General features: G+C 39.7%; 1 protein-coding gene across 2 annotated transcripts in view; it reads right to left on the bottom strand.

Annotated features, from left to right (window-relative positions):
* The window catches only part of TRPC4AP (transient receptor potential cation channel subfamily C member 4 associated protein), a 66,242-nt gene that overhangs the window by 28,267 nt on the left and 23,454 nt on the right, over positions 1–14,521 (bottom strand). For both annotated transcript variants that reach the window (XM_081832927.1, XM_081832928.1), the window contains exons 6-7: positions 12,318–12,446; positions 6,102–6,309 (exon numbers count right to left, since the gene is read on the bottom strand). In XM_081832927.1, the coding sequence (XP_081689053.1) occupies positions 6,102–6,309; positions 12,318–12,446 (337 nt within the window). The remainder of the gene's footprint in view (positions 1–6,101; positions 6,310–12,317; positions 12,447–14,521) is intronic.

The following is a 14,521-nucleotide window of genomic DNA, read 5'->3' as shown; positions in this document are numbered from 1 at the left end:
TATAATATGGTGTTGGAGTTATTTTTAAAAAGGCTCGCTATCTTGTGGGAACGCTGCAATATATGCAGGTTAAATTTTATGATATCTGGGATTTGCTTCAAAATAATTCAAAGTAAGGTAGGGAGGAGTGAAGGGATACAGAGAAAGAGACATGGACAGTTGAAGCTAGGTGATGGGTAAACAGGTACCATTACAATGTTATATGTGTCATAAACCTGTCTCTGTGTGAAGAATTTAAATGAAAAATTTTAAAGTAAAATTCAAAAGAACAATATTAAAGAAAATTCTTCAAATATAAAATAAATTACAACAAATTAGTTAGGATTATACAAAGTCATACAAATTCAGTTCCAGCACAGAGCTCAGCAAATAATCTTAGCCCCCTTTCCATCCTCTATAGATTAGTGACTACACTGTCTGACCTCATTTTTTGAAAAAAAGCTAATTAAAACTATATTACAATTAACTTTTCCTCAAAAAGTTGAACATAGGGGTCCCTGCGTGGCTCAGTCGGTTAAGCGGCTGCCTTCTGCTCAGGGTGTGATCTTGGGGTAAGGGGTGGAGCCCTGCAGCGGTTTCCCAGCTCAGCAGGGAGCCTACTTCTCCCTCTCCCTCTGCCCCTCCCACCCCATTTTGCTTGCTCGCTCTCTCAAATAAATCTTAAAAAGAAAAAAAAAAAAAGTCGAACATAGAATTACCACATGACCCAGCGATTCCACTCCTAAGTATATCTCCCAAATCACTGAAAACAGGTGCTCAAATACATACACACACACATTCACAGCAGCACTACTTCAACTGCCAAAATGGGGAAACAACCCAAACGTCCATCACCAGACGAACGAATAAACAAATTGTGGTATAGACAGATAATGAATATTATCCAGCCATAAAAAGAAATACTGATGTGCTCCAGCATAGGAGAACCTCAAAAACATCATGCTGCGTGAAAGCAGCAAGGTACAAAAAGTCACCTATTCTAATGTATGGGGATTAACATAAGAAAAAAAAAAAAGTCACCTATTCTAGGATTCCATTTAGAAAGTATCTAGAATAGGCACATCTCCAACAAGAATGCAGGTAGTTGCCAGGGTTGGGGAGAATGGGGGATTTCAGCCGTCTAACGTGTATGTAGTTTCCTTTTGGGGTGATGAAAATGTTCTCAAAATAGATGGAGGTGTGGCTGCACAAACTGTGAATGTACCAAATGCCACTGAGTTGTTCACTTTAAGTGGTTTGTTTATGTGACATTCACCGCAATTTAAAAAAATACACAGAGATAGCTTTTTTGTTTTGAGATACCATTTTTTACTTACTGGCTTGACAAACATCAAGAAGTTTAAAAAGGCCCTGTAATGGGAATGGTGTACAGGGTGGGGGAAAATGAACCAGTAAGTGCTTTGCAGGGTTCATCGGTCAACATCTATCAAAGTATAAAAGGCAAATATCCAGCACATCACACTCCATACCCAAGACTGTTATTTGTAGGAAAAGAGATTTAAAAATAAACCAAATTTCCATCAATCAGGGACTGGTTAAATAAATTGTGGTATGCCCATATATTAAAATACTACGTAGTTGTAAAAAGCAATCACACAATTCTGTAGGTACTGCAACAGAACGCTTTGCAAGATAAAGTTAAGTGAAAAAAAAAAACCAAGGGGCAGAAGGGTGCCTATTTTATACCACCATCTCTACAGCTAGGAGCTAATCTCTTTCCCTCCTCCATCCCCCAGACTGGGCATATAGAGAATTTCTCTGGAGGGACACATGAGAAAATGTAACAGGGTGCCACAGGGAAGGGAACAAACTTTCTACACTATATCCACTCTTATTATTATTTAAGAAACTTTAGATATGTATTGCTTTTTTCCAAAAATAAATAAAACAGTGGATTCTACATGAAAATCTTCCCAAAGCTGGATTTTTACTCTCAACCACTTTTCTGCAGGATGAATAGCTGCAGTTTCTCTATTCTTCATAGGACAGTTCCTAAGACCTATTCTTCCCACCCTGCGCACTCAACACAGCCCTTCAGATGTGACTGCCCAGCATTCAAGGTTCTGAGACTCCGACCCCCACCCTGGAGATTCCTAAGCCTTTGTGAATCACTCATCTCTTGAAAAAGTGATGAAAGCTATGGGCTCTCTCCCCAGAAAAAAGTCACTGGCCCAATTATGCTCATCAAATTATACACAACCCCTGGGAACTGGCACCCCGCGTCACAGTTCCCTGTAACTCTCGCGGCCTTACCGACAGTGACCCACACTACTGGTTAATGTTAAACTGGCTGACAACTGAAACACAACTTCTGAGAATTTCTGCAAAAGCATACCTTGCTTCTCCTCATATCTGTTAAAACATCAGGACTTTGAAATATTCCCATAAACTTTCCTCTTCAGTTTAGGCCCTGCTTTCCAACTGAGAGGATTCTGAATCCTGTCCTAGCTTACAGAAATCAGCACCTCTTACCTCAGGTCAACTATAAATTGATAATTATCTGGCCTATGGCTTCACCTACATCTCTGACTAAACTCTTGAATGATTTTTTTCCCCCTGATGAAACCATCTGTTCCCCCTCTGAATGGACAGAAGAACTGGTACTTCTGAGAAATCCAAAAAGGGCTCTAATATTTTTATTATTATATCAGCTCCAGGAAAAGAGTATAAACCATTATTTTGCTGGGCAAGAAAACAGCCACAGTTTATTAATAAACAAAGCAAAAACATGTCCACTTTTCATACTGTTATGGTCCGAGTTGTGTCCCCTCCCCCAAATTCATATGTTGAAGCCCTAATTCATAACATGACTGTATCTGGAGACAGGGCCTTTAGAGAGGGAATTAAATGGTGTCATTAAGAGTGGGCCCTAACCCAATAGGGCTGGTGTCCTTAGAGGAAGAGACACCAGAAATCGCTTTCTCTTTGTATATACACAGAGGAAAGACCACCTGAGGACACAGTAAGAAGACAGCCGTCCACAGCCAGGAAGGGAGGTTTCACCAGAAACCAATGCTGATGGCACCTTGATCGTGAACCTTTAGCCTCCAGAATGGTGAGAAAATGAACTTCTGTTGTTTAAGCCACCCAGTTATGGTATCTTGTTATGGCAGCCTGAGATGATTATTACACATGCCTCTATTTAAAACCATTTAGTACTGGAGTTCAATTAAAGCATGACAACACTGAGGACTAAGATCTTTCACACTGTACTTGTGATTTAATTATGCTCACCTTGGCTTTCCCAGGGCATGTGACTGGAGAAAAATGTGTGTGGGGTAGGGGGCAGGAAAACAGGAATTATGGTCAGAGAGCTGGGAAAGGTCAGACCCTGTACAACATCACGTGCTAAAATACAACATTTACTAAAGCTTCAACTCAAAAGCTACAAGCAGACATCACATGATTATCTCATGGGTTAGCCACATAGGTACACAAGTGAACCTAGACAGTTTATGAAGACTTTCTTTTTTTAATGACCCAAATCAAAGAAACCTGGGTTTGGGGTTAACGCTCAGTTAATTAAAAAACCAAGTGACTAGAATACCTTGTCCTCTAAGAATGATGGTTTCACTTAAGGCAGCTTATAGACAGGTACATGAAGGTACTCGATACTAACAGGATAAAAGTAATCTGCCAGAACAGATTCCTTAAATGGGAAACTAAGATGAAAAGTCACTTAGTGCCTCAGCACACACAGGTATCCAATACTGAACCTTTATGACCCTCCATTTCCTAAGCTGTGCAATGGGGATGCCAATCTCTTATTTCATAGGGCTGCTTGGAGGAGTAAATAAAATCACTTCCAGGTAATGCAGTTAGCTTAATGTTTGCTACATAGCAGGAGCTTAACAAATGTGAGCTTTTGTCAGTGTGTTTACATCAGCTTTAAGGTAAAATTTAGTTATAATAAAATTCACATGTTTTTAAGAATGTGTATTTCATGATTTGCTAAAATGAGCACTCCTTAAAAGTCAAAAGAAAGGAGGAAGGAGGCGAAGAAAAGCCTACACAGACCAAGGTAGGCCTCGGATCTATGGATTCAGGAAGAAAAACAAGCTTGGAAGGGGGAACCACCAACCTGTGGTCCACAGATTCATAGATTTCTGTTTTGACGTATGACTTAAACCTGTCAAATTATATTCCTTAATAACCGAGAAATACAGTTATGACCATTTGGTGTTCATAACTAGTGTTCACAGAGTTAAGGGAGGACTCACATTCAGTAGTCAGAAGGGAGGCTGCTGTGCAGCACTTAGCAATTCTGCAGAGCTAGGCCTGGGAATGCACCATCTAGTCAACTGGACTTCAGAAACAAAGTATTGTTTTCAAAGCACCATCAGGGCTGCCCAAGGATGATCCTGGCTCTCTACTACTGCTTTGAAGTTTATTATTTCACCTTGGTTATACAGTTAACCCTAAGGCACACAGCTATATGTTATTGCAGCTTGTTGATGTTCAAGAACTAGCTTTTAAGACATATAAATATTTTATTTATTTATTTGCGAGAGAGAGAATGAGAGACAGAGAGCATGAGAGGGAGGAGGATCAGAGAGAGAAGCAGACCCCCGCCAAGCAGGGAGCCCGATGCGGGACTCGATCCCGGGACTCCAGGATCATGACCTGAGCCGAAGGCAGTCGCCCAACCAACTGAGCCACCCAAGCGCCCCAAGACATATAAATATTTTAGTTCAAAGTTGGATCATCTATACTCTCATAACCAAAACAGATATATGCCAAATTTCCCCCAAATCTGTTAGACCAGTACAGAAATAGAAGAAAGTTATCTTGCTACCAAAAAGCAATAGGTAGAGAAGTAATTAACACACTACATGGTTCTACAATCAAATATATAAAATAATACATTAAGTCCTACTTCTGGGGCACCTGGGTGGCTCAGTCGATTAAACGTCTACCTTTGGCTCAGGTCATGATCCTGGGGTCCTGGGATTGAGCCCCGCCTCTGCCCCTCCCCCCACTCATGCCCTCTCTCGCTCTCTCTCAAATAAATAAAATTTTTTTTTTTTTTAAGATTTTTATTTATTTGACAGAGACAAAGATAGCGACAGCAGGAACACAAGCAGGGGGAGTGGGAGAGGGAGAAGAAGGCTTCCCGCCAAGCAGGGAACCCAATGTGGGGCTCAATCCTAGGACCCTGGGATCATGACCTGAGCCAAAGGCAGACGCTTAACGACTCAGCCACCCAGGCGCCCCACAAATAAATAAAATCTTAAAAAAAAAAAAAAAAAAAATCCTACTTCCACTGTTGTCATCTACCTCGCTTTCAGCCACCCCCAATGGGTAACCATTTTCGGCTTCTTGTACGTGCTTTCTATGCATACTGTATATGAGCAAACAAATACATCTGATCTTATTCCCCCCATCTCTGCTTTACCACACAAAGTATCATACTATACACACAGCTCTGTATTTTCCTTTTTAACAGCAATACATCTTGGAGTTATTTTCCTGTATCAGTACACAGAGATCTTCATTCTTTTTTCTTAAAAGCTATAAAATTTCCCATTACGTAAATATTCTAGAAATTAAGTGGTCTCTTGTTTCTGGTCTTTTGTTATTACAATGTTGCAATAATGACCTTGAATATACATCATATCCTATATAAGATAAAGGCCCAGAAGAGGCTTAGTGATAGAAGGGTATGTGTATTTATAATTCTGATAAACAATGGTTCTTAACTCTTTTTTTTTTTTTTTTAAGAGAGAGAAGGGGGGCGGGAGGAGAATCTTAAGCAGGCTCCATGCCCAGAGCAGAGCCTGACATGGGGCTTGATCTCATGATCCTGAGATCATGGCCTGAGCCGAAATCAAGAGTCTGATGCTTAACCAACTGAGCCACCCAGATGCCCCTGGTTCTTAACTTTTCTGAGGTTCTGAATCCATTCAAAAATCTGATAAAGGTTATGGACTTGGCCCCCTAAAATAATGAACAGATACACACATACACAAAATGTACATACTCTAAGTGGACCCTAGGAGCCCTCACATGAACCACTCTCTAGAGATACTGAAAGAACAGATAATTTACAAAGGGGTATCAGAGCCATAATCTCAAAATTCTGAAAACTTAAGAGACTTTACCTTGGTTGATTTCAGCTGCAGAAGGTCCCAAGCTCAAGCTCTTCTTCTGCTGAGCATTTTTGGCAAGTAGTGTGTGCTTGTCATCATTCCCTGTATCCATCTCTGAAATGGTGACAGCCAGAATCCGGCAGAAATTAGCAAGCTGCTGCTGATCAAAATTGGATACTAAAGAACTCAGATTGGGGACTTCATCTAGTCGGATCATTTCCTACAGGAGACACAAATAAAACAATCCCCATGCTCAGTTCATTCAAGACTGGATGCGTCCCTTTTCCTTGCCCTTAAGAATGGGATTTGGTAGCTAAACCACTTAGGTCCAAATCCCAGCTCTGCAAACTGCAGTTGTGTAAACATAGGTAAGTTATGGAACCTCTCTAAGTCTTTGCTCAACTGTCAAATGGGACTAAGATACCTCAGCGGACTGCTCTGAGGATTAAACCCTTTGAGCACCACTATTATTTCTCTCTCTTTGCTCATGTGGCTCATTTTGCCTATTTAAAAAAGAAAAGAAAAGAAAAGAAATGCCTACCACGCAAGTTTTATCACTCATAATTGAAGAACTGCCATTCTTGCTACAGATGTTCTCTTTTTAAGAAATAAAATATTTCAAATATAGCTGAAGGCCCCTGTGTATTCCTATTCAGTTGTATCCCCATCTCTCCCACCAGAGGTAATCATTATTTTGAACTGTGTTTATTATTCCCACATGTTCTTATATTTCCATAAAAATATATGGTAGTAAAGCAAAGGGAACCACCAACAAAACAAAAGGCAACCTACTGAATGGGAGAAGATACTTGCAAATGATTTATCTGATGACGGGCTAATCTCCAAAATATAAAGAACTCACACAATTCAACACCAAAAATAATCTGATTAAAAATGGGCAGAGGACCTGAACACTTTTCCAGAAACATACAGAAGGCCAACAAAGATGCTCAACATCACTGATCATCAGGGAAATGCAAATCAAAACAAGTGAGATATCAACTCACACCTGTCAGAATGGCTAATCTTAAAAAGACAGGAAATGACAAGCGTCAGAGAGGATATGGAAAAAAGGAACCCTCATGTACTGTTGGTACAAATGTAAACTGGTGCACCCTCTATGGAAAACAGTTGGAGGTTCCTCAAAAAATTAAAAATGGATACAATCCAGTAATCCCACCACTGGGTATTAACCCCAAGAAAACAAAAACAATAATTTGAAAAGATATATGCACCCCTACGTTTATTGCAATGTTATTTACAATAACCAAGTACAGAAGCAACCCAAGTGTTCATCCACAGATGAATGGATAAAGAAGACATGGTATACATATACAATGGAATATTATTCAGCCATAAAAAATGAGATCTTGCCACCTGCAGTGACATGGATGGAGCTAGAGAGTATAATGCCAAGTGAAATAAGTCAGAGAAAAGACAAATACTATATGATTTCAACTCATATGTGGAATCTACAAAACAAAACAAATGAACAAACAAAACAGAGAAAGACTCAAATACAGAGAACTGGTGGTTGTCAGAAGGGAGGGGATTGGGGGGGGCATGGGCAAAATAGGTCAAGGGGATTAAGAGTTACAAACTTCCAGTTATAAAATAAGTAAGTCGTGGGGATGAAAAGTACAGCATGGGGAATATAGTCAATAATACTGTAATAACAATGTGTGGTGACATGATGGTGAGCAGAGCTTAATGTATAAAATCAGTGAATTGCTATGTTGTACATGTTTAAAACATGGTATTGTTCTGTATGCACAGTGCAAATGACACATTATACCTTACTTTTTAGTTAACACTGGAGTTTATTTTTTAATTTAGGTCACTTCAGACAAGAGAAAGTTAGTACTTTTTTTTTTAAAACATTTATTTTTAAGTAGGCTTTAGGCCCAATGTGGATCTTGAACTCACGACCCCGATATCAAGAGTCACATGCCCTACTGACTGAGCCAGCCAGGCACCCCTCAACACTGGGATTTAACTACTCTGATAGAAGTAGCTCTAATTCATTCATTTTCCACTGCTTTACTCCAGAATGTATTTAACCATACATACATATATATGTACGTATGTTTAGGTGGACTGTAATTTTTCATTATTAAACACTGTTGCAGTGACCATTCCTATAGGTGTCTCCCTGTGTATGTGCACACGTAACCAATTATCTAAACTAAGCAATAGCAGGCGTCTTTTTTTTACTTTAACAGGAATATTTCCAAAGTTTTAACATTAACTTTAATGTCTGCTGTAAGTTTTGATATCCTCTATCAAGTTAAGAACTTTCCTTTTGGCGCCTGGGTGGCTCAGTTGGTTGGGCGACTGCCTTCGGCTCAGGTCATGATCCTGGAGTCCCGGGATCGAGTCCCGCATCGGGCTCCCTGCTCGGCGGGGAGTCTGTTCTCCCTCTGACCCTCCCCCCTCTCATGCTCTATCTCATTCTCTCTCTCAAATAAATAAAATCTTTAAAAAAAAAAAAAAAAAAGAACTTTCCTTTTATTCCTAGCTTTTATCATGAATGACTTGAATTTTATGAAATGTTTTTTGTTATTTGGTTATATTCTCATTTTTTTCTCTTCTTTAAAATCTGCAAATGTGCATTACATGAGCTTCTCTTCTTTTGAAACATCCTTATATTCCTCAGAAAATACCTACTACCCTTCATGTCACTAATTCACTTCCACTGGACTGGGTATTTCTCTATCACTGCACATATCACAACTTCTTGTAATTACCTGTTCCTCCATCTATCTCCAAATAAACTCCCACTGCCTTGAGGGAGGAGTGTGTCTTACTTTCTTCCCAGAGTCTCAGCACATAAGACTTGGTAGCAAGGGCCTCGGTAAATGTGTACTGAACAAGTGAATGATTCCTAGAAGCCCCCATGACCTCCACTCTTATTTCTGGTAATGCAGAACAGGAGCTTGCTGAGGGGTATTTGGGAATAGCTTCTTCCACCTCTGCCTTCTCCTTCCCCCAGTACATAACAAATGTTAGCTATTATTATTAGAGGAAACTATAACTTTCAGCCCTGTTCCTCTAGCCCTAACTTAGTGATGGGTCACGAACCAGGTTCCACTGCCCTTCAAGACCACTTCCTTATGTTATATTTTAATATTTAATACACACAACTTATGTTATGAAGCATAACCAAGTGAATAGCTGTGTGTGCCTTTCCTATCACTTCTTCCTGCCTCTCTGCCAGAGGTAACCACAATCCTGAATTTTGTTTATTTTTGTTTTGCTGTTTAAAAAAATAGTTTTATATGTACCAGTTGAGTTTGCTTATTTCAGAGCTTTGTAAGAATGATATACTACAGGCACCTGGGTGGCTCAGTTGATTGAGCATCCAACTCTTGATTTTGTCTCAGGTTTGATCTCAGGGTTGTGAGATCAAGCGCCACACTGGTGCCTCCATGCTGAGCGTGGAGTCTGCTTAGGATTCTCTCTCTCTCTCCCTCTCTGTCCCTCCCCTGCTTGCACTCTCTCTAAAAAAAATAAAAATAAAAAGATACTATATACAGTCTTCTGCAACTGACTTCTATCAATTTCTATGATTTTGCTACGTTGTTGCTTATAGCAACAGCTTATTCACTTCCACAACTCTATAATGTTCATTGTGTGAATAGAGAAAATTTATCCATTCTCCTGTGGATGGATCATAGATTTGGTTTCAGTTTTTAACTCTGAAACAATACTATAAACATTCTTATGTGTTTCTTTTTTTTTTAAAGATTTTATTTATTTATTTGAGAGAGAATGAGAGACAGAGAGCATGAGAGGGAGGAGGGTCAGAGGGAGAAGCAGACTCCCCGCCGAGCAGGGAGCCTGATGCGGGACTCGATCCCGGGACTCCAGGATCATGACCTGAGCCGAAGGCAGTCGCTTAACCAACTGAGCCACCCAGGCGCCCTCTTATGTGTTTCTTGATGTACATGTGCAGAAGTTTTTCCGGGGTGGTGGCTTCCAAACCATTCTGACAATGTCCAAGAATAAGAAAAAATTTCCATCACAACCCATTAAAACATACATAGGTGAATATATAAATATGTAACAAAAACTTAAACAATACCCTCACATGACTGACACTCTTGGATCTTTTCTTTTTAGCTGGTGGGCCCAATGAATGAATTGATTTCACAACCTCTTGGCTTTGATGTAGTGTTTTCATTTCTAAGAACTACTGTTCTGGGATTGAGTTTATCCACGAGCATGCCTGGGCATAGGCTATAAGATGACCTAGGCACAAGAATGATGCCTCAGCCCTCAGGGTAGTGCTTCCCGAGGTGCTGGGTCACGGGGTATGCACATATTCAACCAGAAAACAAAGAAAGATAAACAGATTCTACAGAAACAAAAAGGTATCAGCAGTATATAAGTGATTCCAACGATACACATTCTCGGGGTGCCTGGGTGGTTCAGCTGGTTAAGCACCCAGCTCTGGATCTCAGCTCAGGCTTTGATTTCAGGACTGTGAGTTCAAGCCCCATGTTGGGACTCTACGCTGAGCATGGAGCCTACTTTAAAAAAAAAAAGCCAAAGAAAGAAAGAAAGACCAATGATAACATTTTCACCAACATTTGCTCTCTCTTTCACTGTGGTCTTAATTTACATTTCCCTGATCATCAAGAAGTTAAACATGTTCTATTTATGGATTATTTGTTTCTCTTCTGTGAAATGTTTGTTTATATCATTGCCCCCTCCCCCCCACCTTTCTTTACCGGGCTATTTGTCTTTTTCTTGCTGATTTGTTAAGAACTCTTGATAAATTCTGAATACCAATCCTTTGTTAGTTACATGGGTTACATATATCATTTCCCAGTTTGTGGTTTGGGTTCCCATTTTCTTTATGGTGCTTATTCCCCTTTCAAACTGCACCAAGGTAAACATGTCTAGCAGAGCTCATCACTATTTTTGGTAACACACAATGAGCATGTCAGGGCACGAGGGACAAGCAGGAAAAGATAGGAAGGACCAATCCTAGACTCCTGTGCTCAGACTGCCAGGGAGTCTGGTGTTTCTGCCCTGGGAGCCCCCTTTCACACACTGGCTGGAGCATACAATTATTGGAAAAATAACAAAGCCTTTTTATCAAAGGGCACAAAGAGTCTGTCTGGGACCCACACACATCTCTAGTGTGTTCTTATAAACAATGGACCACTTGTGCATCTTCTGTGCATGACAAGCAGGGCCTGGGGAAAATGCAGCAGAAAGACAGAAATGAAAGCTGGAGTAACCACAATGCACATGGGTAGCCTTTTCCCTGCAACAGCAACTCTAAGAGTCTGCTCCTGCCTCCTCAGTAGTAAGAGGAAGAAATCTGCCAGCCTGCAACCAACATGGAGGTGTGGAACAAAGACTGGGGAAGGAAGCTCCACATCTTCACAAGCATTATGCAAAAATCTAATAGAGCGATTATCTAGCAGAGGTCTATAGATGTGTTTTTTGGGGTAAGTTCTTGTTGATAATTTTTTAATTTACTGTTTCATTTCAATCACAGTTGTTTGGTTTTTCTTTTTTCTTTCTTTTTGTAAGTAAGCTCTTCACCCAACATGGGGCTTGAACTCACAACCCTGAGATCAAGAGTCCTATGCTCCAGCGACTGAGCCAACCAGGCACTCCTTTGTGTCTTTTTTTAAAGCATATTCTGGATCTTTTGAATGTTCATCTTATGACCAAGTGGCAGGATGTCAGTGTTCACATCTGTGTCCTCTATGCTGGTATCAATTAAACTTTAACTGTTGAAGACTAATGAGAATAAACAGAAGTGGACTTAATAAGTAAAAGTCGAACATCACTACCCAGGGGAACATATCCGAATGAAGGAAGGTTTCACAGCATTCAAATAAAGAAAAACGGTAGGAAAATGAAGTCATCACAGAGCATACAGCAGTGGTGAGGGGCAAACTGATTTCAACAAAGTAACATTAGCCATCACATTAAATTCACCAAGTCAATCTGAACTTTTGAGTCTTATCATTAGACTGATTTCAAATTATATACTGGTTTAGGTTTTATTATCATTCAAAAACCATCAGAAGGAGTATGACCTAGTTTTGTACTTGAATATATTTAAGTAAAAAAAAAAAGTTAACACTAGCAATATGGAAGAATTTTCTTTTAAAAGAGCTCTGTACATCATTCAGGTCTGAGAATCCAATTGTCTGAGACACCCTCCCCCATCAGGTCACCCATCTGCTGGAAAACATAGCTCACCTTTTTAACACCCAAAATATCTTCAATGAGGGTTGCTGTTTGTAAGAATGTTTTCTTACTCGTCATCAATGTAAACAGGAAGATCACAAAGTCATTCTTTTCTGCCAAACGCTTTGTAACTCCTTCCGTCTATCACAAGGGAAAAGGAGAGAAAAGGCAAAACAGGTTATAATCACAAAATAAAAAGTGAAAAGCAAGGCATCCCCCTTCTAGAAACTGGAAAAGCAATTCCAAGCTACATCAGGAATTCTTGGCAAAGGCCTTAAATCACTAAAACTACATACAAAACATTGTGTTCAAATGCATTTTGGGGGGAGGGGTTTTTTCACGGTAGGTTCATCATCGGTTCTTGACCTAGTATCTATCTGCCTAGTAACTAAATGAGGAGCTACAAACTACCATCCAGTAGGCCAAGTTTTATTTGGCCAGCAGTACATTTTAAATTTGGAATGTAAATGTCTTTAGGCAGGACATGCTTACTCCAGGTCAGCCACAGTCTGCACAAGTTTCCACCACAAAGCAGGCTCGGTCAGACATTTCTTGGTTTCTGCCTAATCCCTGGAATTAAGCCAGATCAGCACAGAATTGGACCATATCATCCTATGTTCTTTACATTTTTGTTTCTTTCCTCCTTCCTTTCTTTCATGAACTGTGTTTTGCTGGAATATTATTAACATTAGGTGTCATTAATAACAAACAACCTCATAAAACTAATCACTACAAGGAAGTTGCCAGTGATGGAGTCATTACATCATACACATGTCAGCTTTTAAAATAAGGACAAGTTCTTACTGACCTTAACTACAAGAGTAGCTGTGTGTTAGCTGAACTGTTAGTTTACTTTTATCTTACCGGTCTGTTTGTACCTATCTGTCCACTAGCTACATGTGGCTACTGAACACCTGAACCGTGGCTAGTCTGAACTGAAATGTGCTCCAGGTATAAAAAACACACTGGATTTTGAAAGCTTAGTACAAAAAAGGAGGTAAATATCCCATTAATTACTTACATTATTTACATATTGGAATAATCTTGATATACTATGCTAAATAAAATATATTATTAAAATTAACCTCACCTATTTCTTCCTACTTCTTTTCTTCCTTTCTAAAAAAATGTGACTATAAGGAAATTTAAAATAATTTTTTTTTTTTAAGATTTTATTTATTTATTTGACAGAGAGATAGCGAGAGCAGGAACACAAGCAGGGGGAGTGGGAGAGGGAGAAGCAGGCTTCCTGCTGAGCAGGCAGCCCGATGTGGGACTCAATCCCAGGACCCTGGGATCATGACCTGAGCCGAAGGCAGACACTTAACGACTGAGCCACCCAGGCGCCCCTTAAAATAATTTAAGTGACTCATGCTGGATTTCTGTTGCATGGGACTGTTACAGATGCTGAACTGTATTAAGTGCTGAAACTTACTTCCCTGTTTGTGTTGGTTGGTAAGAAGCTAAAACCCAAATTTGTGCCCCATCCAGACGACAGATGATTTTTTTGGTCAGCCCAATTCCTGCATATATGTTATACCCTCACCTTGTTCTACACTTTTCTTTCTTACCTACTTCTAAATTTATGATTTATGATCTTGGTAGATTTTACATATCACAAGAATGCCTGAAATCTTTCTGAATGCGGCCAGAAATGAGATGGAATTAAATGTTCCATTGTATTTTCATAACATAAAGGTTTCACTTCTATAGGAGCATTTGTTTCATTCTGGCGAGTATTATGATTCACTGCATACAGGTGACAACATAAGTTCCTAAAAGACAGGTACTGTGTCTTACAAAAACTAGCACTTGTATGTTGCTTTACTAAGTGCTTTCACATCTATCATCCCACTTAGTCCTCACAACAAGCCTACGATGCTAGTAAGATTACTGACTGCACTCTATAGATAAGAAACTAAAGCTCAGGAAGGTGAATTAATAAGCACTGAGCCAGGAGCCAGAACTCCAAATCCAGTTCTAGCACTAAGTGCAAGGCTTTTTCCTTTCTACCAAATTGCTGTTTTATTCACCATTCTTTCCTTTTCAGAGGTCAACCAACCAGAGTCTCCTGCTTAATACATTGGTGGGGCTTCTGGTTCCGGTTTTGTTTTCTAACAAGGAAAATGAAGGAACAGAAATAATATCTTAAAGGTTACACACACTCTTCCAGTTTATGTATCCACTTGATAAATGATTGGTCAGCGTCTGCTCCA

This window comes from Leptonychotes weddellii, chromosome 10 (genome assembly GCF_054177405.1).
Source record: "Leptonychotes weddellii isolate Sample4059 chromosome 10, ASM5417740v2, whole genome shotgun sequence".
NCBI lineage: Eukaryota > Metazoa > Chordata > Mammalia > Carnivora > Phocidae > Leptonychotes > Leptonychotes weddellii.
Note: the sequence above shows the minus strand (reverse complement) of the source record. Positions and strands in the feature narration are given on the sequence as shown.